At 39.6% G+C, this 26,187-nt stretch overlaps 1 protein-coding gene across 1 annotated transcript in view; it reads right to left on the reverse strand.

Annotated features, from left to right (window-relative positions):
- LOC111156715 (GDP-mannose 4,6-dehydratase) overlaps positions 1 to 9,228 on the reverse strand; it is a 628,939-nt gene extending 619,711 nt beyond the window's left edge. The window contains exon 1 of the mRNA XM_022517761.1: positions 8,989 to 9,228. Coding sequence (XP_022373469.1) covers positions 8,989 to 9,090 — 102 coding nt within the window. The 5' untranslated portion in view covers positions 9,091 to 9,228. The remainder of the gene's footprint in view (positions 1 to 8,988) is intronic.
- Between the last annotated feature and the right edge of the window lie 16,959 nt (positions 9,229 to 26,187).

Below are 26,187 nucleotides of genomic sequence, written 5' to 3' on the forward strand. Positions count from 1 at the left end.
TAAAATTAATGGGATTTACATTTAAGATCTGATTTTTCAAGCAGTGACTGGAGAGAGCTTTGGATGACAATATATTTAACCTCTGTATTCTTTGGGGATAATAAGAAAACTGCATCACAGGAGGCTCTTATGCTTCAGTAACAAATATAAACCCTTTGAATAGTACCCAGCACAGAGTAAATGCTCAATATGTGTTAATTATTGTAATTACCATAATTAACATCACCATCGTCACCACCTAGAACATTAATGTTATGATACCAGAACACAATGTTACCAGAACATCAATGTTTAAGGATGGTCATTTTTGACATTATGTTCACTGTTGAATCCCCAGTGACTGACACATAATTGGTACTCAAACATTTCTTAAGTGTATTAATTATGATTATTAGTACTTCTATTACTAAGTAGAGGATGACTCACACCAAAATATAATTGCCTCCAGCAGAAAAGATAAATTAAGCATGAAAAAAGTTCCTACCTGGAAATTTAGAAGAGGTACCAAATAGAGAATTGCTAGTAACACAAATACAATGCTATTGGAAGAGAGAAAGGAGAGGCTACTCTCAAGTCAAGGAATTATCTATTCAGATTAAACTAACCCACCAGAAGAAAAGTTGAGTCAAAAGTACTTGCTAAAATCATGTTGCAGGCAGAACATTTTCAGGCTTAGACCAGGCTTCCCAGTTCATAACAGAGTATACGAATCTAGAATAGAGGACTTCTGAGTCTCCTAAAGAAAATCTTTTTTATTTTTTAAAGATTTTATTTATTTATTTGACAGAGAGAGAGAGATCACAAGTAGGCAGAGAGACAGGCAAAGAGAGAGGAGGAAGCGGGCTCCCCGCTGAGCAGAGAGCCCGACACGGGGCTCAATCCCAGGACCCCAGGATCATGACCTAAGCAGAAGGCAGAGGCTTTAACCCACTGAGCCACCCAGGCGCCCCATGAGTCTCCTAAGGAAAATCTAACTGGACCTTGACAGCAAGGACAAACACCACAATATAGAAAGGAAAAGTAGCATTAGAGAAAGGAAAAAAAATGTATCGAAGGGCACAACAAGCAAACTGGGACCTGTAACTCTCAGGTCTGTGTACAGATAGAAGGATCCCTGGGAACAAGTTGTAGCAGCCATACAAGCAGGCAACTCAGCCTCTCACGTGCCTCTCTCCACCACACTGAAAACTCGGACTATCCATATGCTCATCAAAGCTTTTGGGCAAATTCTCCAGGCACAGTTTTCATCCAGACAACCCATCACCCAAGGTGCAGGCCCAGGGACCTACCACTTCTGAGGATCCTATTAATTGGCTATTGGCTCTTGGTCCTCCCCTGGGAGAAGAAGATTTATGGGCAGGAGAAGCATTTTGCTCTGGACATTTTCATCTCTTACTGAAAAATCCCTTAGAGAACTGAAAAGAACAGTAGGGAAAGGAGACACCAGAAGCTTTCAAAAGGCCTCAGAGAACATAGTTCTCCACCTCCATTCCCCACCCCTATTCCTGACTTCTACTAAGACACACACACTAATATGTTAATATCACCTAATGGGCATGGTAAGGTCCCAATCAAAATATATAATAACAGCCTTTAAAAACAGCTTCTTGAGAGCTGGGAACTTCTGCAATTTGTTGACAAACTGCCTAAGTGAAGTACTCTAATGAGAAAGGAGAGAAGGTCCTGAGGAAAAAAGATCTAGTGCATTAAGGGTTCTTGGGCAAGTTTGGAATTCTCCAAGTCACAGTTTCCCAGTTTGATATAAGGTGGACAATAAAAATTTGTACCACCTGGGGTGAAATGAGATAATGTCTTTTTTTTTTTTTTCAAAGAAGTATTTATTTTAGAGGCGGGGAGGGTCAAAAGGAGAGTGAGAGAGAAACTTAAGCAGACTCATATTGAACACAGAGCCTGATGTGGGGCTGGGTCTCATGACCCTGAGATCACCACTCGAGCCAAAACCAAATGAGGTAATTTGTAGAAGGTGCTCAGTACATTGCATGGCACACAGTAATCATTCTATTGATGTCAGTAATTTTTTTTTTCTGTACCTTCACCCCAAATGATTATCTACTAAGTATCCAGAAGACAAACATGTTGCCTTCCTTAAACCTGACTCATAGCCAGATAATTCTCATTTAATTGTAACTTTTACTTAATAGAAGTTCAGAAGCGGCTGCTTCAGAGGACAGACAGGCAGGTTGAGAACTCTATAACTCAAAGAGCCATTCAGGATCACAAGAACAATTAAGAGTACTTTCAATTCATATAGAAATCAAGTCAGTAACTAACAAAAGTCACTCTCAGTTTCAGCCTTGGGGTCCTGAAGCCCACCACGGAGACTGTGGAGCACTGGATTTTCCCATGTCATGAGTAGATAAGGTAGCACTCAATAAGTCTGGGGCACTGGAGGCAAACTACCAGCTCAGGACAGTATACAACCCTGAATGAACAGTGAATGTCTAAGGTCTCTAAAGAACGTGTTGCCTAACACAAAAAGATGCTCAACATCACTCATCATTAGGGAAGTAAAATCAAAACCATGATGAGATATCAAGTCATAGCTGTGAGAATACAACAATCAAAAAAACAAGAAATAGCAAGTGTTGTCAAGAATGTGGAGAAAAAAGAACGTTTATGCACTGTTGCTACAAATGCAAATTGGACAGCCACTGTAGAAAAACATATGATCCAATAAATACCATATGATCCAATATGGTATTGGATAATACCATATGATCCAATAATTCCACTATAGAGTATTTACCCAAAGAAAACAAAGACACTAATTTGAAAAGATATAGGCACCCCTATATTTACTGCAGCATTATTTACAATAGCCAAGATATGGAAGCAACCCAGTATCCATAAATAGACAAATGCATAAGGAAGACGTAGTGTGCACACACACACACACACACACACACACACAAATACATACAGGAATATTATGCAGCTATTAAAAAGGATGAGAGCTTACCATTTGCAACAACATGAATAGACCTAGAGGGTATAATGCTAAGTAAAATAAGTCAGAGAAAGAGAAATTCCATATGACTTCACTCATATGTGGAATCTGAAAAACAGAACAAATGAATAAACAAACAAAAAGCAGAATCAGACCTATAAATATAGGGAACTAAATGATGTTTCCTAGGTTGAGGATGGGCAAAATGATTGAAGGGGAGTGGGAGATACAGGCTTCCAGTTATGAAATGAGTAAGTCAAAAAAGGCACAGCAGAAAGAATATAGTCAAAGGTCTTGTAATAGTGTTGTGTGGTGACAGATGGTAGCCATGCTTATGGTGAACACAGCATCAAGCAGAGAGAGGTTTAATCACTAGGTTGTACACCTGAAACTAATGTAACATTGTGGGTCAATTACACTCATAAAAAGATTGAATGTGTTATCTAGAAATCGAGTTTTAACAGACCACATCACATTTCACTAAATGTCCATCTACATAAGTGATGATTCTTATACCTATATTGGAATGTAGAAATTTATGAGAAACTGAATATGGATTAGAAAGTAAAACCAAAAGAGGTAATGTCCCAGTCATCTATTACAATTCAACTGAAGAATTATTTAAAAGGGGTTAAAAAAATAATAATAAAAATAAAAAAAAATAAAAGGGGTTAAGGAAAACTGTGGGAAGAAAGGTACCTCTTGCCAATTCTCAATTACCATTTTCAAACATACTAAATTAACTCTTAAATGAAGAACACGAAGCCTGAAAGAACCACCTGAGTCTAGAAAATTAGGTCATCCATTTTACCTGTTTTCTTTAAAGACCAAGAACTAGCAAAAGTAATGAAAATTAGAAATAAGGCCATAAAAACAAAATTCTGAAACAAAATATGGCTTAAAGAATATGACCTGATAACTCAAAGTGTCCATCTCTTTCACTTTTGCAAGATTTACCAGAAGTCTGTTGTCTTGCAACCACAGACACGTTAACTCTTCTTGACTCTAACTATTTAAAGATAAATGCTTTGTCTTCCATGTGTCGTGATGCAGAAATCTGGAGCATTGAATTGGTACTTGCTGAAATGTTTGGCCAGATCCAAACCACTTCCCAAGGAAAATCTAGCCCAATTTACAGGTTAAGAAGGACCTCACCATGTCAAATACTTCCACTTTCAAAACACCAATATTAACCTTATAATCAACACACCTGACAATGTAATCTACAGTTCCAACCTGCCTGCTCCCTTGGCAGAAACCAGCTTGAAATAACAGACTAGAAAAATATCCATTTAACAAAGGAAAAATCCACAAAAACTAACCATTCAATTACTTAAGTCTCTACCAAAAAGTGTACTATGCCATCCATTAGGGAGTAATAAAATGTCCTAGGGAGATGACCGTCTTCTTTAAAAAACTACTAGCAAGCATATTGTGCATCATGTTGTTCTGTTGCTTAAAGTTATTTCTCTAAGAGTGTAGTACTAATAAAAATTTTGACTCGCCTATCCACTTTGTCTTGATTTGCAGGAAAGTCAAAGCTGAATTTTATGTTCACATTGACAGCAGCTATCCTTAGCTTTGGGTTTTCGACTACCCCCATCTTTCTACTGGCCTTCACTGCAGACTCCTGTTTTTTGTTTCGAGTTATTGGCTGATGTTCTGTGGGTTGTTTCTCTTTTTTTTTTTTCTTTTTTTTTTCATTATTTTTATGATGGTCCAATGATATGTTTTTTGTTGATGCCACTTCAGAAACTTTTTGGAAATGAGCAAGAGGTATAAATAATTTAACAAATTAAATTCCTTCCATTATTATTACAGTGTCCTCACTGTTCCCCAAACTGTCCCCTCTCTTCACTCCTGTGCATGCTATTCAACCCAACACAGTGCCTGCTATTTCTAGAATTCAGTGACTTCTCTCAGAGTTCTGAGGCTGGATAAACCATTCATTTGGGCTCTAACATACTTTTAAAATACTACTTCACTACTTATACAACTTTACTACTTCTCTACCATACTTGAATATTACTTTTTTCATCAGCATGGTCTTAAGTTCCTCGAAAACTATAAGATCCTAGTGGGCAATGAGTATGTCATTATATTCCCACCAGCATCAAAACAAGCCCCGTACCCAGCAGAAAGAGTAAAGCTGTGTTCTTAATGAGAAAAGTCAAGATTTTTGAAAGACCACTAGGCAAAACTAAGTAGGAGATAATATGCTGAAAGGTTTCTATCTTAAAGTAATTAAACCAAAGAACTAAGATATGCAAATTATCTATATAGCCAACAGAGATTGCATATATGTAAATACAAAGAAATTTCCTGGAATGGCTGCATTTGGCAGGATTATTTAGAGTATACAGAAGCTTCAGGTGACTGAAAAGGAGTAACACCTATAAGGGCATTCAGCCACAAAAGGACTCCAGTGGGGTACAAAGAGATAGTATTCAAAGAAAAGCAAGAACAGTTCCAACTGTGTAGTAAAGAACCAAAAGTACATTAAGACAGTGGAGGTGAGGGATGCCTGGGTGGCTCAGTTGGTTAGGCGGCTGCCTTCGGCTCAGGTCATGATCCCGGACTCCTGGGATCCAGTCCCGCATCAGGCTCCTTGCTCAGCAGGGAGCCTGCTTCTCCCTCTGCCTCTGCCTGCCACTCAATCTGCCTATGCTCACTCTCGCTCTCTCTCTCTCTCTGACAGATAAATAAATAAAATCTTTAAAAAAAAAAAAAAAAGACAGTGGAGGTGAGCTCTGAAGATGGCTGGTAGAGGGCCTAGAGGCAACAAAGTCAAGCCTGAGCCTGGTTTTCTTTTTTCCTTTTTTTTTTTTTTTTAAAGATTTTATTTATTTATTTGAAAGAAAGATACACAGTGAGAGACTGAACACAAGCAGGGGGAGTGGAAGAGGGAGAAGCAGGCTTCCCACTGAGCAGAGAGCCCTATGCAGGGCTAGATCCTGCACCCTAGGATCCCAGAACCCTGGGATCATGACCTGAGCCAAAGGCAGAGGCTTAAGGACTAAGCCACCCAGGCGCCCCCAAGCCTGGTTTTCTTTAAGGTGATTTAATAAAGTAAAAACTTTAGAAAATGATTCACATTTAATATTTAATTTATTAATATTTAATATTTAATTTAATATTTAATTTAATAATATTACATTATTACATTATTCTGTAACAAGAATAGACAGGAGGGAGAAAGCTAGTATATGAAGCCTGACAGGACATATTAGAGATGCATAGCAAACAGGGCACCATGACTATCTGCACTTTCTCAAGTGGAAATCTGGGACAACCCATTTAAGAGCCCATCACAGCACAATTGCCATGAATACCCTAAGAGCAATGGTGTCTACCTCACCTTCTTGAATCTGAGACCTTTCTTAAGAATAGAACAATCTCTCTTTTTCTCTTTCTCTCTCTCTCTCTCACTCACACACAGACACACAAAGCTATATTTTAATGTGTATAGTTTACTACTGAAGCAACATTAACAAAATTGTTCTAAGCAACGCCTTGGTTCAAATCTCAGCTCTGACACTCACTGGGTAAGCACTCCCAGGGAACATACTTAGCCAGGTATAAATTGGGAATAAAATTTGTACCTGCCTCTAAGGTAGGGATATATAGTGTTTAGCAGAGTGAGTAGCTCAGTAAGCTCTCACCAAATATTATTTTAAAAATAGACAATAATGTATGGATTTTCAGACCTCTTGTATTAACTTCACAGTCCTCTGGAGATCCTTGATACCCAAGTTAGGAATCACTGTCCTAGAAGACAAATGCAAAGCATAGCAAGCAGTAAGTTCCATTAGCAAGGATTTCTGTGCAGCTACAGAATTCAGCACTGTGCCAGGGGTATAAAAGCCAACACAAGAACCCAACATGGAAAGGGACAATGCAGAGGGTGAATGTGCGAGGAAAGAGGAAAATATTGGTGCTGAAGGTAAAAGGGGCCTGAAACCCAAGGAATTTAAAGTTGGAAATGAGGTAGTAAGCCAAAATGAAGTGGTGAGCCAAAAATGTCTGGTTAGAGCATTGCACACTAAACATGTGCTTAAAGAAGACTCCCCGGGACACCTGGGTGGCTCAGTTGGTTGGGCGGCTGCCTTCGGCTCAGGTCATGATCCCAGCGTCCTGGGATCGAGTCCCACATCGGGCTCCTTGCTCAGCGGGGAGCCTGCTTCTCCCTCTGCCTCTGCCTACCACTCTGTCTGCCTGTGCTCATGCTCTCTCTCTCTCTCTCTAACAAAAAAAAAAAAAAAAAAAAAAAAAAGAAGACTCCCCTGCAGCAGCCTTTTGGACAAACTACAATGGAGGCCATTTCTGCACCTCCCTTGCCATTCAGTAGCAACTAGATGATGTGTTCCAAAGCTCTAAAGAAGGTCCCATTTCTAACTTGCACTGATCGATAGTGCTAGTCACTTAAATTGGTATAACCCATACCAAGAGTTATCTTAACAGCTTAACCAATTTTTTCAAGGTACGAAAAAAAAATTTCCATCTTCAAAAGTTCACACAAGCTTAGTAAACTTTTGAGCTTCAGATCCAGTCCAAGAAATTGGAAAAAGGAAAACCATCTACCAAAGAGTCCTCACCATTAGGAAAAAAAAAAAAAAAGTTTGTAGGCCATGACTTGAAAGCATATAGGCCCTTGCCTAAATTGAATGGTTCACTTCCTCAGTCTCAAATCCTTTTTCTATCCACCTCTTCCACCAGTTTTCAAACAGTTGTTTATTATAATAACCTTAAACAAAGTAAGATGAATAACCAGAAATTACTTAGATATCCAGTAATTAAAACTGTCTAGTATTCTTGGACTCTACATCTGGCCAATTCCAATTTATTTTCTAATGCTAGAGTGCTTTGAAAGCAGAGTATGAATCCCAGCTAGACACTTGTAGTTGTTTGACTTCAGACAAATCAGACTCCCATGCCTCACTTTCCCCATCTGTAAAGTGGAGGCAAAAAAAAAAAAGCACCCCTCCGAAGGGTACTTGTAAAAACTAAATGAGTTAATATTAGTCAAGTGACCGATACATAATAAGCACATTTATTAGCCGTTATTATCACCTCCATTACAGAGTAATATTAGCCACTACCAAGATCTCCAGGAACACACATATAACGTTTTGTCTACAAAAATAATGAGTAAAATCATTCCATCACCAATGAATCTAAAGCAGCACAGCTTGGTTAGATACTCTAAGAGATTACTGTCAGGAAACAGCCACGCTCAGTCTGCACATGGGGTTCCAACATGCAGGACAGCTCCTCATGATTACATCACTTAAGGAACTCCTTTTGTTTGGAAATAGAACCTTAGCCTAACTTTGGACTGGTCTGTCAGATACACTTCAAATGTATTAACATGAATCTCGGGAGTTTGTGTGTTTAAAAAGTTTTTGTGAGGTGTGCTTTTTAAACAAAAAATATTTCCTAGTCTATGACTCCTTGGCACTACTTTCTTTTAATTTGTTTTCTTCTGTCTAGAAATCTAGTGAGGGGGAACCAAAACAGCAAGAACTCCCCTGCTTCCCAAGCATTAGCAGGTCAGTGGCCTTGGCCCTTACACGGAAGTACAGCAAGTTGACTACACACAGACACACACACACACACACACACACACACACACACACACAGAAAACCAGTCCTTTTCCCTCCCCCAGCACTGGGATCTGCAAAGAGCTAAATTAAAGTGCACCCTAGAGACCTTGGAGAAACAAGCACTGCAGTCGCTGGCTGGGCAGGTGGGAGACGGTAGGTAGTCTTGCTCAGGTGTGAGAACCACATCCCAAGTAGGACACACGCTCCCATGCCCCAAGGGAAGCCTAGAAGCATTCCATGCATTCAGCACACTCCCCACAAGACACATCTTGTCGCCGACCTCCACGACAAGCTACATCGGAAACCTTCCGGGATGCCCAGAAGGCTGTTCCTGGAAATGCAGGCAGCCCCGAGCGCTGGGCTCACACGTGCCCCAGCAGCAGGAGGCCTGGCTTGAACTCCCATCTCGGACTCACCTGGCCGGTGATGCCAGTGATGAGCGCCACTTTCCTGGGCTTGCCCATCTCTCCGTCCCCGGAGCCGCGAGCGCTGGGGTAGCGTACCGCCGCGTGTGCCATGTCGCTACCGGCTTGTGGCCGAGGACTGGGCGGAGCGGAGGCCAGTGGAGCAGAGGCAGCGGTGCCGAAGGGACGTGGGAGTGTGCCTGCACACAAGCCTCCTCGCCCAGGCTGCAGGGAAGTAGCGCACCGCGCGGCCCGCCGCCACAATCTGACAGGGGCGCTCTGGAGGCCGGGCGGGGAGGGCCGGGGGCGGGCCGAGGCGGGCCCCACTGCCGGGCGGCGGGACTGCGGCCTGGCGGGCGCCGCGTCATTCGCGTCAGCCCGCGACGCTCCCGTGGCGCCCACGGCAGGCCCCGCCTCCCGCCGTCCGCCGCCTCGCTACGCCACGCCTCCTCCGCCGCGGGCCGCGCGGCCGGGGCGGGGCGCCTGAGGGGCGGTCTTGCAGCCGGGCTCTGCCGCCTCCGGCCGTGGCTGTTACGCAGATTCAGGAGAGGAAATGTTGCCCGGTCTTTAGGCCAGGCAAGTCCCCTGGCGAGGAGGGCGCATGCGGTTGGCGGCTTGGTCTTCACCAGCTTACCCTCTTTGGAACCCCTGTCTCCTGCCCTCCGCCCTTCTGGCCGTCCCGGGAATGCTAATATTATCTGAGGATGCTGAAAGGAAGTATGCGCCGACCTTTTCATTAGGAGAAAGCTTTGAATGCCAAATCTAGGCGTCATCAGCTTTGATAAATAACCCCTGGAAACCAATAGCAATGCCTTTTGATGAGTTTGGTTTTATGTTTCCTGAGGGGCGCAAGGCCCCTAAATGGGGTCAGAGGTGTGGAATGACTAACCTCACCTGTAGCCTGGCTTTCTGGCTCATCTCACGTTTCCCTGAAGCTTGGAACCAAGCACAAGGTTCCAAGTAACTGGGTTCAAAGTATTCTAGTTCAGAGGATTGGCAGAGTGCAAGAAAGCCTGGCCCCACTCATGTGCAGCTTAAGGAAATGTTGAAAAGATGGTAGGGTCAGACAAACCTGGACATGGCCAGTTTCAAAAAAAAGTAAATCAAATGCAAGGTGGGGTCCTAACCTGATGTCTCCTGAACTGGCTTCCATGTGGCAGCTACACATTGGGCAGAGAGAAGGCCAGAGGTGACTCACTGAGAGGATGGCAGGTGTGTGTACCTAAGGAGTTGGCCGGAATCCATGGAAGAGACAAAAATTTCCCTATTTACACTGCTCTATTAATCTGTACATTTTCCTCTCTGCAGTAGATTACCTCAGATCATCACCTCAAGTCACAAATTGAGTGCCTAGGACAGTGCGCAACCTATCATGCAAGTTGTTACAGATGTCAAATCCTCAAATCAGAAAAACTCAGGATTAAGTTAAAAATCTTTTTGTCCCCTAAGCTTCTTGGGAATATTCCTTAGCTTTATATATAGCCGTGTCTTTGGTTTCACACCTTGGCTCTCATTTGTCCATTCTATATGGAGAATGACTGAATAAATGTGTATTACATACAGTATCAGAAGGCTGTGGGCACCTGGTTGGCTCAGTCAGTGAGGCATCTGCCTTCAGCTCAGGTAATGATCTCAGGATCCTGGGATCCAGCCAGCATCAGGCTCCCTGTTCAGTGGGGCGTCTGCTTCTCCCTCGGCCTCTGCCCCTCCCCCACCCCCATGATTGTGTGTGCTCGCTCGCTCGCTCTCTCTCTCTCTCTCTCAAATAAATAAATAAATAATATTTAAATAAATAAATATAATTTTTTTTAAAGTAACAGAAGGCCGCTTCTGAATGGTAAATGAAGAAACCCTAATGCAGAGGATGGTGAACACTTTAATTCAGGGGAACTCACTATAAGCAAGAAATGTCTTTGAAATCTACTAGATTATCTTAAAAATGTATGTTTGTTTTACTATAAATATTATTTGGATTAATTTTCAGATACACTATTTAACATTTTCCAAAAAATCATGGGAAAACCGGTTACCGAGAGAGGACATACCAAGTTTATACTGCAGCTGTGAGACATCCCATGACACTACTGAATACTGAACATTTGCCTTTCCTGGTAAGAAGTATGACAGTAGAAGACCTATAGAAAGAAAACTGATCGTATTGTAGGGCCTGTAAATAAAATAATTACAAAATGTTGAGAGAAATGGTAGTTTTGAAACACAGTGGAAGGTCGAGAAAAAATGAGGGCTATTTCTCTAGAAAACTTTTCTGAGGAAAGGCAATAGAGCCATATATTGGTTTGCTAGGGCTGTCACAACAAAGTACCGCAGACTGGTGGCTCAAAAGATAGAAATTTATTTCCTCACAGTTCTGAAAATCCAAAATCAAGGTGTTGTCAGGGTTAGTTTCCTCTGCAGCCTCTCCTTCTGACTTATGATGGCCATCTTCATGTTCACATAGCATTCTCCTTCTACATGTATCTCAGTCTGAATTTCCTCTTTTTATAAGGACACCACTCATATTGGATTAGGGACGACTCAATATGATCTCATGTTAGTTTAACTACCTCTGCTATTACCTTATTTCTAAATAAAGTCATATGCTAAATTACTGGTGGGGGAGTTGACTTCAACATATGAATTTGGGGGAGAGACACAATTCGACCCATAACAGGTCCAGTAAACTCCAAACAAGCCTCTGAGAAGGATGTGCTACATGATCAATGCTAATATCCATGAGTTCAGAGGCATTGTCCATTGGCTTATTTGGTTCCTGGTGAGAGCTCTCTGTCTGGATTACAAAAAGCCATCTTGTGTGTCCTTACATGGTGAAGAGAGAAGATATTGCCCCATATCTTCTTATAGGGGCAATAATCTCATTAGAGATCTCTGCCCTTATAACCTAATTACCTCCCAAAGGCCCCCATTTTCACATACCATCATATGGTGGATTAGAGCTTCAGCATATGAATTTTGGGCAGATACAATTCAGTTCACAGCATCAACCATTCTATACAATATTCAATATTTTGAATAAGTTTTTTCACATCCTTATTTCTTAACATTGAGTAGATACCAAGTATTCAAGAGTAACGCCTTGGCTTTCTTCTCCAAATTATCTCTTCTCTTCTCTTCTTTTTTAATCTTTCTTTCTTTTGCTTTTACCTTATAGAACATTTGTAATATTCTTTCACTTTACATCAGGTTAGAAAACCAACAACAGTGACTAGCATGTATTACATGAACGAGTAAGCTGTGCCAAGGTATGCCATATCTCATTTAATTCTATGAGGTAATTATGATAATGATCTCTATTTGATAGAAACTGGGGACCAGAGAGGTTAATAAACTTGCCTAAGGTAAAATAACTAGTAGCTGGTTATGGTGGATATCATTATTGGTTCTTTCAATTCCCATTCTATATTCTATGTATAAAAATTGAGCTGCTAAAACCCATATTTTCCAGATCATTTTGCAGCTGGTGTTTTGGAAGCATATTGAGTTCTGCCAATCAGATGTGTTCCTCCTCATTCTGGCAGGTAGAAGTGAAACAAAAGCCTTCTTTCTACTCCTGGTCAGACTAACCCGAGAGTTGTGGCAACTAGACTCCAAGTTTGGGTCTAGTCACACAAGTTTCATGAGTACAGTAGCCATGTGGGGTGGGGCAGCAGCAGTTTCCTAAATTCTGACTAAGAGGTATGGTGGTGTGGCCTTGATGTCAATAGCCCAGTGATAGCCCTCTGGCTTCTGTTCTTCCATCCCTTAAAAATAAATAAATAAATGAATAAATAAATAAACTGAAGCTTTTATTGAGATAATTGTAGAATTCACATGTATTTGTAAGAAATAGTACAGTGATATCCCACATACCCTTTACCCAATTTCCCCCTTGGTCAAATCCTCTGAAATTATAGTGCAATATTACAAGCAGAATATTGACATTTATACAAGTCACTGATCTTATTAAGATTTCCCCAGTTTCACTTGTACTCATTTGTACATGTGTGTGTGTGTTAGTATGCGTGTGTTTATACAATGCCTTTTATCATACATGAGGGTTCATTCATCTACCACCAAAGTAAAAATACTGAATAGTTCTGACATGGATGCTTCACGCCACTTCCAAAGTTTTGTCATTTCAAGAAACATTATAAGTGGAATCATACAGCTTAAAAATAATTGGGATTGGCATTTTTCACTCAGTTTAAGTCTCCTGGAAGTGCATCCAAGGTGCATGGATCAATAGTTGCTTTGGTGTTTTTATCGTGGAGTATTATTTCACGGTGTGAATGTACCATACCTTGTTTCGCCATTTACCTATTGAAGGATATCTGGGCTGTTTCCAGTTTGGGGCTGCTACATATTAAATTGCTTGAACATTCATGTACAGGTTTCTGTGTGAATATAGTTTCCATTTTACATAAAAGTGCAATTGCTGGGCTGTATGATAATTGCATATTTACTTTTTCTAAAAGATGTCAAACTGTTGGGGGGTTTTTGTTTGTTTGTTTTTGTTTTTGTTTTTTGCAAACAGTTTGTAAAGAGAACTTCTTGCACTAAATCTTTTTCTGCTCAGAATGTCTGTGGTAGTTTCCATGTCCCACACTACACTCTGGCTGACACAGCAGTACAGATAAGACACAAACTCCAGGCTCAGGGCTTTTAACCACAACTGAAAGACCAATTAAATGGTTACTTATATGTGTGAGTATGATTGAAAGGAAGCATTGTATTAGGGAAAACATGCAAGGGGGAAGTAGACACTGTTTCCTTTTTACTTTACCTCCACTTCAGGATTTATACCAGTTTTCCAGCTCAGGAAATAAACAGGATAGAAGTGACTTTATGAGTTAAATCTTATAAAATCCAACTCAATTGAAGATGGGAAAAATTAGATCCCTGTTTTATACTACATTTCTCTTTGGAATAATACTAAATTGGGTGAGTCTCATTTCTTAGAATTCATGGCAAAAGTAACAGAGTTAGAATTAGAATTGGAAGGTGACAAGATAACTCTGACTTGTAAGGACTTCCTGAAATCTGTCACCTCACCTTTGGGCTATCCCATTCTACTAATGAAATCACACCATGGCAAGTTTTTTAGACTATGTTCTTAGAAAAGGGGAAAAATTTCAAAATAATTGAAGATGCGTAATATTTCTCATATCCTCATTCATGAAATTTTCCATCAGACAGCTTTCTGTCTTCAGGCAAATGAGCATTTTAGAAATATGAGTTCTGGGCCTCATAGTAGAGCATGTGTGCCTAAAGTCATGTTGCCTTTCTATCCTCTGATTTTTAATTTCTTTTTTTTTAGTTGGACTAATAGTTTTCAACAGAAGAGCTATTTTATTGAGAAAGTTTTCCACTCTGGCAATCTGAGTTTCTTAATTCACAAAACCCCAGGGATCAGAGCCTTGGGATCATTACTATGCTGTCTAATTAGAATCTCCACTTGATGCCTACAACATTATTTTTCCATTAGTGGCATCAAACCACTAGGGAGGAAAGTATGTGTAGCTTTAAGTCTTCTTTGGCTCCCATTTTCAGCATTCTCCTGTCTGGATTTGAGAACGCATATGTGTTCACTCCTCTCTTTGTGATATTTCCTAAAGACTTCCTCAATAAAAAGTGAATCTCAAAATACTAAAGATTAAGTAATGCATTATTCTTTAAATTAATTTAGGTAATAAAACACCTTTTCTGGCCTATGGAAAATTTCCAGTTCCTGGTTACTAGTCTGATCTTTATGTCAAAATACTTCAAGGTTAAGATATAGGTCTCATTTTTAATCTTAAACATTCTAATTCCAGAGGAACTTTCCTTTTGTACTAACATGTTTAACATATTTAAGATGCTGTTATAAATGTCAAACTCCTTCAGGCAGAGCCCACTTCAACTAGTAATGACTTTTTATCTTCCTTCTACTACTTGTATGCCTGGTAAACTTCCTAGCAATAATCCTAATATATATAGGTAACAGAGGAATGCTAAGATTATAAAGGCAAGCACCACAAATCCTGAGTGTTAGAGAATTTACTATACCTCCTTAGAGAAATGGCAAAGAGAATTTTGATCCCAATGAATTTTTTAAATGGCCTTCTCTTTCCCACCAAGAGAGAAATTCCTTCAACTTCTGGGAGGCAAGCCTTAAGGATGCTTCACTCTAGGATAGAAAGAGGGCTAAAGAATATCTGAACTCCGTCCTACAGTATGTCCTAATCATTATTGAGAAGACTTACTTTTGATGTGATAGTAGATGGAACCATTAAATAATCCTCAGATGCAGTTCGGGGGTAATTTGTCCCAAGTTCTCAAAACAAACCATAAGCCCCCCAAAAGTCAGGAACCTCACTGAAGAGCAGTAAGCACTGGTGGGGACAGAGCCTTCAGCTGTCAGCAAGCAGTGAGATCGTTGAGGCAAAATCAGGATCAGCCATGGTCCTGGCATGATGATGACTGTGACAGCAGATAATCATCATGGCAGATACTATGGCTTGACTTCCAACACAGGAAGTATTTAGCAAGTGTTCAGGGAAAGGAGCACCAGGGGTTGCATGTTGATTAATCTGAATGTATAAAAACCCCATTCTCCTTGTCAGTGAAGGACTGACACAGACAGGTGATACAGTTCTATCCAATGAGATATGATGGGTGAAATTGTTCTGCTGTTGAGTCCCCCCTTCCCCCACCCTCCATGGGAGATATCCTCAGGTTAGTATTGATGGTATTCTGCTTTTCCTGGAAGAGACCCAACGAAATCCTGCCTGAATGCTGTGTTTAGCCAACTGCTCATGGTTCTATGGGACAGTAATTAAAAGGACAGCTCTTGGGACGCCTGGGTGGCTCAGTTGGTTAAGCAGCTGCCTTCGGCTCAGGTCATGATCCCAGCGTCCCGGGATCGAGTCCCACATCGGGCTCCTTGCTCATCAGGGAGCCTGCTTCTCCCTCTGCCTGCCATTCTGTCTGCCTGTGCTTGCTCTCTCTCCCTCTCTCTTTCTGACAAATAAATAAATAAAATCTTTAAAAAAAAAAAAAAAAAGGACAGCTCTTATGGGCCATCCTTCGGCTTTTCATGATGTAATCTGGGATTATTCACTGGTGTTCAGATGATGGTTAGCATGGGCTAAAGGGTCCAAAAAGTCTTCACCAATAGTCTGGCGCCTTAGCAGGGAAGGCTGGAGGGCTGAGCTCAGCTGAGAGCTCAGATAGTCATGTCTCTCTCTCCATCTGGTCTCTCTATGTGGTCTCTATACATGGTCCTTCCAGCATGATAAACAACCCACATAGTGGGTCAGGACTACCAAGTGTAAGGGCTCTAAAGACATAGGAAGAAACCTTAAGAATCATTATGATAGCCTTGAAGTCCCAGAATATCACTTCCATCACATTCTGTTGGTCAAAACAAAAAACTGAGTAAAACCACCACAGGGTCAAGGGAAGGAAGTTATATTCTACCTCTTGATGTGAGGAGTAGCATGAATGTGTGAAGAGGAATTGGTGGCGGCCCTCTTTGGAAACTGTCTACCTCAGGCCATCCTTGAGCCAGTCAATTCATATCCCTTCTTCATGCAAAATACATCCACCCTGTGTGTTAGTTTTCTAATGCTGTGTAGCAAATTATCACAAATGTAGCAACTGAAAACAACACACATTTACTATCTCACAGCTTCTGTGCTTGGGAGTCTGGGGACAGCTTGCCTGAGTCCTCTGCTCCCCTTCAGCAGAGTCCAGCTGGACTTTGTGCTCATCTGGAGATGTGACAGGGGAAAAATCAGCTTCTGCGTGTATTGGGTGAGTAGCAGAATTCATTTACTTGTGGATGAATCCCTGCCAACCGTGGCATTTTTTTGGCTATCAAGAGGTCAGGCTTAAGCCCTAGAGATATCCTAGAGTTCCTTGCTTTGTGGACTTCCTCAATGCAGCTGTTCACTTCATTAAGGCAGCAAGAAGAAATCTCTCACTCCGGTATGCTAAGATGGAGTCTTATTTAAATATAATCTAAACAAGGGAGTGACATCTCATCACCTTTGCCATATTCTGTGGATTAGAAACAAGTCACAGATCCCACCCTCACTCAAGTGGAGGAAAGCTCATGAAGGGATAAATATCAGGGGATGGAAATTATTGCCCCTATGGGCTGTCCACAATCCTTCTTCTATGGAGGTCCCAAAATTTGGTGGCTTAAACAAAAAAACAAACAAACAAACAAAAAAATATATATATACATATATATAATATTGCTTATATTTCTGGGTATTGACTGTGCTCAGATGGAAAGTTTTTACTTAAGATCGCTTTTCTGGTTTCAGTCCATTGAGACCTGAGGCTGGAATCACCTGAAGGCCCAACTGGTCTAGAAGTCCAAGATGCTTCTTCAATCACATGTTTCATGCTTGCACTGGTTAACTAGCATGTTAGAGCCTGACTGGGCATCTCTGTCTCTCCATATAGCCTCTCTATGTGGCTAGCTTGAGCTTCCTTGGAGTGTGGGAGTCTCAGAATAATCAGACCTATTACATTGTAGCTGGCTTCACAAAAGTCCACCTTTGAAAAGTCCCAATTAGAAGCTTCATGGTTTTGTGAGACCTAGACTCATGCAGGAGTCATGCAGTGTGACTTTTGTCACATTCTATTGATGGAAAGCAAGATATAAGAGTTATAAAGCCAGTCCATATTCAAGGAGTAGGGACTACACCAGAGCATGAATACTCAGTCATAGATCAGCGGGGGAGACATTTATGGAGACTATTAAAACCTAAAATATGGCAACCCGGGAAAATCAGCATAATTACTTTATAACGTTTCAAAAACTTTGTTTCACAAGAATATCACCTAGATCTGTATCTATATTCCAGATGTAATTTTGACTAAGCAACCGATGCCATGTTTTTGCATTACCCACTAGTTACTTAATAATGAGTTGTCAAATACACCTAGTCACCCCGAAACTGTATAACTATGGCAAGTCATGCACATGCATCATCCATTATCTTGGATAGCTTGACAGGGCCTTACACAAGACCCTCACAAAAAGTTCTGCTAAGAACTTCTGGAAAGGGTTTTCCTCCCTGAAAAGAAATGGGTGAGGAAAAACTTATCTTTCTGCTTTTGGGTGTTGTTATGTGAAGGTCTGATACCTGGAGTTGCCGTAACCATCTTGTGACTACGAGGGGAAAGTAAAAAATTGTAGAGCAGTGGGTGTCTGGGTGGCTCAGCCAATTAAGCATCCAACTCTTGGCTTCAACTTATGACCCTGATCTCACGGTCATAAGACTGAGCCTCATGTCAGTCTCCACGCTCAGCACGGAATCTACTCATTCCTCTCTTTCTGTTCTTCTCCCTGCTCTCTCTCTCTCTCTCTTTCTCATCAATCAATCAATCAATCTTAAGAAAAAATTGTAGAGAAGCAACTGGGAACTGCTGAGTAGCTATAGTAAACTATCCTGAAACTTCTTCCCTCCAGATTTCCTATTATGTGAGACAGAATATTCCTTATTTTGTAAATGTCTTTAACTGAGAGTTCTGTTATTTACAAACTCAATGTATTCTTATTGATACATATATCCAGACCACCAAGCAGTGGAAAGGAAAGGAATGTGGCACAGAGGGACTTTAATGGCTACTAGGGACATATAATCATCTGGCATACTACAAGGAAAGTTGAGGTTTGGGGGGCTCACTGGCTGGGAATCATCCCCTTAACTATTCTTTCTGAGGCCAGGTGTCCTGAGAAAACAAGTTTGTTGTTTCGTTTCCTTAGAGATTGTTTTACACCCTTTCTAATCCTTAAATATTCTCCCCTTTTCTAAGGCTGGCTTCATGTTGGAATACCAAGGTTATGTTTTAGGAAATTTATCCATAATTATTAAAAAAAAAACTGGTGTTGTCTCCATCTGTTCCGCAGATTATTACTAAACCCAAAACTAGAATTAAATAACCTTTTATGGGTCAGTATATCAGTCTCAGAATGCTTTAACCAAGTACCACAAACTTGGTGACTTAAGACAAATTTATTTTCTCATAGTTCTAGAGGCTCTAAGTCTGAACCTAAGATGTAATCAAGGTTATGCTAACTGGAGCCTCTAAGAGAGATCTTTCCTTGCTTTTCCCTAGCTTCTGGTAGTTGTCAACAGTCCTTGGGAGTCCTTGGCTTGATGATGCTTTATCCCCAGTATCTGCCTCCATGAGCACAAGATGCTCTTTCCATGTGTGTCTGTGTCCAAATTTCCTTCTTTTTATAAGGACACTAGTTATATCAGATTTAGGGCCCATTCTATTCCAGTTCGACCTCATCTTAACTCAATTATATCCGCAAAGACCCAATTCCAAATAAGGTCACAGTCACAGGACCCCTTGAATATGTCCTTTGAGGGCGTACAATTCAAACCACAACAGGCACTGGTGATGAGTGTATTAAAGGTCTCCTGTGATACTGAATATCATCCTTAATTGGAAGATCCTAATGAATTCTTGGCACCAAAAAAGATGAGCGTAAGAGCAGATTTGGAAAGGCTGAATTTAAATAAAGAGGTGATTGGATGGTGAGAAAGGAGAATGTGGAAGAGCCTGGATAAAGTTATCTGAAGAATTAGAACCCCCTTGGGTAGCCAGAAAAATCTTGTGGGAGAGAATAAAGGCTTTCATTTTCTAGCACTTGCAACTTAGAAACCATGGATGAAACACTGCATGTATTGTTCCATTATTTCTTACAACTCTAAAAAGTAGGAAATATCTCCATTTTCTAGAAAAGGAAGTTGGAGCATAAGGAAGTTAAGTAAATTGCTTAAAGTTTACTTAGTAAACAAAAGGCAGGGCCAGGAATAAAATTCAATTTTGTTTGACAGCTACGTTCATGCTCTTTCCATTCACAAAAGTCATCCTGCATTAAGTCAACAAATACTTATTGCATGCCTACCGTATGCCACATACTGGACCAGAGAGTACGTGTCAACAGATGCTGCCAAACTGCCTTCAACGAAAGTAATCATAGTTTACATTTCCACTCACAGTGCATAAAAGTACCTGATTCTCCAGTTCATTCTCCAAATGGAATATTCAATTTGGAATTCTTCAAAATTTGATAGTATAAGTGGTACCTTATTTTAGTTGGCATCTTATTGAGTATTAGTGAAGTCGAACATCTCTTCAAATGATTGTTTTACAATTTTTATTCATTTTTCTCTAAATTGCCTTGTCATACACTTTGACCTTTGTCCATCCATTTTCTTCTTTTGTATTTTTTCCTTGTTTTCTTTCTTTCTTTCTTTCTTTCTTTCTTTCTTTCTTTCTTTCTTTCTTCCTTTTTATTTTAGAGAGAGAGAAAGAAAGAGAGGATGCAGGGGGTGGGGAGGAGCAGAGGGAAAGAGAGAGAATCTTAAATAGGATTAAGATTCTTTAAGAGACTTTTTTTTTAATATTTTATTTATTTATTTGACAGACAGATCACAAGTAGGCAGAGAGGCAGGCAGTGGGGGGGGGGGGGAGCAGGCTCCCTGCTGAGCAGAGAGCCTGATGCCGGCTCCATCCCAGGACCTGAGCTGAAGGCAGAGGCTTTAACCCACTGAGCCACCCAGGTGCCCTGATTCTTTAAAAGAATCTTAAACAGAGAATCTTAAACACCCAGCTCCCAGAGCCCTACTTGGGGCTCAATCTCATGACCCTGAGATCATGACCTGATCTGAAATCAAGAGACTGACGCTTAACTGACTAAGCCACCCACGCACCCCTTGTCTATCCATTTTCTGGTGGGTTTATCTTCTTACAGATTTATGAAAGATTTGATATATGATAGATTTTAATACTCTGTTATTTTACAAGTTACAAATATATTACTTTCATGATACTTCTTTTCATTTCCCTTTGTTTTCAGTGAGTTACTTACAAAAGTATTTTCACAGTAAATAAGTTATTTTTTCTGTTTATACTGTAATGTAAAATGTAATAAAGTATATTTTTCCCAAATAGCCAACTATCTTAAAGCCATCTGTTGATCAGTCTATTTTTCCTCTATTATATCTTAAATTATAATTTATATATGAACCTTATACAGAATTTCATGTTTCATTTTTTTAAATTATCTATTCCTTTGTCAATGCCAAAGTTTTAATATAATAGCGTTATATTTGACATAATATTTTTCTCTTTATGAGTCTTTGTTTTTAAAATTTCTTTCTTATTCCTTATTTCTTATTTTCTCTTCCTGAAAGAAATCAGAATCATCTTGTCAAATTCTTTTCACTAAGGCTTCTGGGAGGAATAACATTAAATTTATAGATTAATATAAAATATTTATATCTTTATAAAATTTTTCCCACCCTTTAATTTAGGATTTTAAAGTTTTATGGGTTTTGTCACATAGTTCAGATACTTCTCTTGTTAGATTCATACCAAGATTTTATACTTTGTAAGTTACTGTCAGCAGGAGTTTACTTTTCCCAATATTTCCTAACTGGATACTGCTAAAAAATGGAAAACAAACACAGAATCAATTTTTATATCTTAATCTTTGTTCTCATACTTTAGGATTTCACCATAATCTGCATAGTCATACATTTATATGAAAGTAGGAAATGTAAATGCTGATATCAAGGGATCATGAAAGGGAAAAAGTCCAAATTATCTGGACTGGGCCCTAATAGTCCCATTAGGCCTTGAATGTTAATGTAGACAAACAAACATCAACCATATTAAAGCAGTTTTATTATTAAGAGCTTTTGTAAAGGGGGCATGCCAGTTATGTAAAGAAACCTGTAAGGTACCTATATCTGCCATTTTTTCACTCTCATAAGAAGCTGACTATATGTAGGTAGAACAAAGAGACAAACAGATTCCCCACTAGTGATTAAAGAACCAGTGTGCTTTAGGGAGACGTGAATGTGGTAGAAGAGCTTGAGGCTTGGGATTCTAGAAATCCTTATGTAAATGATTGGAGTCCAGGGGCACCTGGGTGGCTCAGATGATTAAGCATCTGCCTTTGGCTCAGATGATGATCTCCAGGTCCTGGGATCAACCCCTGCATCAGGATCTCAGCTCAGTGGGGAGTCTGCTTTCTCTTCTCCCTCTGCCTCTCCCCCTCCTTGTGTTCTCTCTCTCTCTCTCTCTCAAATGAATAAATAAAATCTTTAAAAATAAATAAATAAAATAAAATAATAAAAATTAAATAAGTAAATGAGTGCAGTCCAAATGAAAAGGTTAGAGCTCCCACTCATACATAGGATCTATGCAGAAGAAAATATGTAGCATATCTGCTACTAGGGCCTAGCCTTTACACCTGTCTGAACATGATTAGAGCTTGGATAAGACAATCCTGAGAAGGTTCAGGAAGTAGACTGTTCCCACTGAATTGAAACAGGAATTAATGGAAACTATTAGTCAAGATATTTGTGTGCCAAAGACTCACTCACTATGTGCCAAATTAATGGTGAACCAAACCACGCCTGAGGAGACTTGGTAAAGACTCTGGAGGTAGGACCAATTACCTAGCTCATCAGTCTTCAAGCCAACTTCTTTTCCCCAAGACAGTACAAGAATAGAGCCTTTAGGAGGATGACAAAAGTCCTGTCCTTTCTCTTGTTTAGTACCCCCTGTGTTGTTAGAGATAATTTAGCTAGGCTCAATAACCTAAGCAAAAAGAATCTCAAGATGGTGAAGGGAGAGGGCAGATATAGGAGGAGTACAGAGGTGGGAGGTAGATTGAGGTGGGTGGAAGATGGAGGTGGGAGGAAGGTAGTGCTAGAAGTAATATCCCCATCTCATAACTCATTTAAATATATTGTGTCTTTTTCTGGAGGAAATGTAAGATACACATACAGTCACCATTTTGGACCCATTTCTTCCAAGTCTTAGGAGATTCTGAATTCTCCTTTTGCAGACTTAATACATTACCATAATTTGGATAAGGGTGCTGGCTTAGCAAAGGGTACATACAGAAGAATCTTGTGTCTACCTCAAGAATAAGATACTGATTTGCTTTAGGATTGTAGGTCATGTTTGATTTAGGACATCAGAAGTAAATAAGAGGGGACACAAAGGCAGTCACCACCCCTACCTCTGAGGAAAGTGCCCCAGGTTAATAAGGTGTAATATGGGAAAAAGCAGAGATAACCACTACTCATCCTGGCACTAACTCATCATTGGCAAGGAGAAATACTTCTAAGTGTGAGCTATCCAAATACCTCTTCGTCCAGCCTCCTTATCAGTTATCTCCCAAGTTCAAAGAAAAACGTGACAAGAAGAATTCAAAGGACAATACCAGTCCAAGGGATACAAATAAAATAAATACCTCATAGGAACTCCTGGGTGGCTTTGTTGGTTAAGGATCTGCCTTCAGCTCAGGTCATGATCTCAGGGTCCTGTGATCTAGCCCTACATGGGGCTCCCTGCTCAGCAGTTGATTCTGCTTCTCTCTCTCCTCCGCCCTTCTCCCCTCCCCATTCTCTCTCTCTCTCTCTCTCTCAAATAAATCAGTAAAATATTTTTTTAAGATGGCAGAAAAGATGATTTATTGCACACATGTTACATCCAGCCACAAATGAAAATAGAATTAGTCCTGAAAGTCCCAGGTCCAGGGCATAGGACCAAAAGGGATTGTTTTGGTATGAATAAAGTGGGTCTCTCAAAGGAGGTTGTTGTGATCAGATGGCAATGGATGTTCTAGATCCATTGAATCAAGCTCTAGAAAGTAGGCATATAGTCCAACAATTGGTACAAGAGTCCCTGGCCTCTGGCTTTCCTTATTTCTGCTTCTATGGCTCCATGAGTGCACAAGCTATTGGTTTACTTGGACATCTGCCACATCTTTCTTCTTTTACACTTCAGCCTGTGCATTCGCTTCTTCTTCCACTTGGCTCTCCTGGCACAGAGGTTTCTAAGAAGATGGTGCTAAGGCTGAGAGGGCCAAATAAATAAAATCTTTAAAAAAAAAAGATACCTCATAAACCTAAAAAATACTAATAATAAATAAAAATAATAAGTTTAAAAAGGAACCTCATACTAAAGCTAGAATAGTGCATTCACAAGAACAGCAGTGACCACAGTGAGATTAGCAACAGCAAAACCAACTACAGCAACAATAATGACAAGAAGTCATTATTGGTGACCTCTATCAGAGAGATTCAGCAGGTAGAAAATCAATAAGGACATTGCTGACCTCACCAGCACCATCAATTAACTGTATATGATAGATGTCAATCGGCTACTTTATCCAGCAATAGCAGAATGCACATTCTTTTCCAGTTCACATGAAACTTTCACCAATATAAACTATATTCTGTGTCATAAAACACACCTTAACAAATGTGAAAGAGTAGAAATCATACAATATCTGCTCTCAGACTACAATAGAATTAAACAAGAAATCAATAATAGAAAGATAACTGGAAAATCCCAAGATATGTGGAACTTAAACAACACACTTCTTTTTTTTTAAGATTTTATTTATTTATTTGACAGACAGAGATCACAAGTAGGCAGAGAGGCAGAGAGAGAGAGAGGAGGAAGCAGGCACCCTGTGGAGCAGAGAGCCTGATGCAGGGCTCCATCCCAGGACCCTGGGATCATGACCTGAGCTGAAGGCAGAGGCCCTGACCACTGAGCCACCGAGGCGCCCCAAACAACACACTTCTAAATAACAAGTGTGTCAAAGAAGAAATCTCAAGAGAAATTTTTAAATATTTTCAACTAAATGAAAATGAAAGCTTATCAACTTATCAAAATTTGTACGATGCAGCAAAAGCAGTGCTTAGGGGGAAATGTATAGCATTGAATGCATATATTAGGAAAGAAGAGATCTAAAAATCAATAATCTTAAGTCTTCCTTAGGAAACTAGAAAAAGAATAAGAAATTAAATTCAAAGTAAGCAGAAGAAAAAAGTAATAAGCATTTGAGAAGAAATAAATGAAATTGGAAACAGAAAATAAGTAGAGAAAATCAGTGAAACTAAAAGCCGGTTCTTGGAAAAGGTGAATAAAATTGATAAGCTTGTAGGAGGGTTAACCAAGGGGGGGAAAAAAAGAAAAGACACAAATTACTAATATCAGAAATGAAAGAAAGAACATCACTACAGATTACATGGATATTACAAGCATAATAAAAGAGTACTATATACAGCTCTATTTCAACAGATTTGATAATGTAGATGAAATGGATCAATTCCTTGAAAGTCAAAATATGCCAAAACTTACACAATAAAAGAGAGGCATTTTAAATAGCTTCAGATCTATTAAATAAATTGAATCAATAATTGATAATTTTCCAAAATAGATAGTGCCAGGCCTAGGTGGTTTTGCTGGTGAATTCTACCAAACACTTGGGCAGAAATTACACTGATTCTCTACAATCTCTTTCAGAGGATAGAAGCAGAAGGAATACATCCTAACTCATTCTATGAGGCCAACATTATCCTGACAATAGTGAAAAAAGAATTATATACCACAACCAAGTATGAGTTATCTTAAGTATGCAAGGCTGGCTTAATAGTCTAAAAAAGAAAAATCATGTGGTTATATCAATAAGTACAGAAAAAGCATTTGCAATAAAGTAAGCTAATGCAATAAGACAAGGAAAATAAATAAAATATATACAGATTAGGAAAGAAGACATAAAACTGTCCTCATTCACAGATGACATGATTATTTATGTTGAAAATCCAAAAAAAAGACAAAAAGCAAAAAAAACCAAAAACCAAAAACCAAAAAAATCCAAGCACTAATAAGCAATTATAGCAAGACTACAGAATACAAAACTAATATGCAAAACAGTAGGAAACAGAAATATGCTTTCCTATGCATCATCAATGAACAAGTGGAATTTGAAGTTAAAACATGATACCATTTACATTAGCACCCCCAAAAGAAAATAGTTAGGTATTAATCTATCCAAATATACATAAAAACTATAGAACAATATAAGGAAAACTATATAACCCTGATGAAAGAAGTCAAAGAAAAACTAAATAAATGAGAGGTATTTAATAATCATGGATTGGAAGGCTTAATATTGTAAAGATGTCTGTTCTTCCTAACTTGGTCCATAGATTCAATGCAATCCCAATCAAAATCCCAGCAAGTTATTTTGTTGATATTAACAAATCAATTCTAAAGTGTATATGGAGAAGTAAAATACCCCAAATTACCAGCACAATATTTAAGAAGAAAAACAAAGTTGGAAGACTAACACTACCTAACTTCAAGACATACTATAAAGCTACAGTA

This window comes from Enhydra lutris, unplaced genomic scaffold (genome assembly GCF_002288905.1).
Source record: "Enhydra lutris kenyoni isolate GAN:26980312 unplaced genomic scaffold, ASM228890v2 scaffoldscaffold48, whole genome shotgun sequence".
Taxonomy (NCBI): Eukaryota; Metazoa; Chordata; class Mammalia; order Carnivora; family Mustelidae; genus Enhydra; species Enhydra lutris.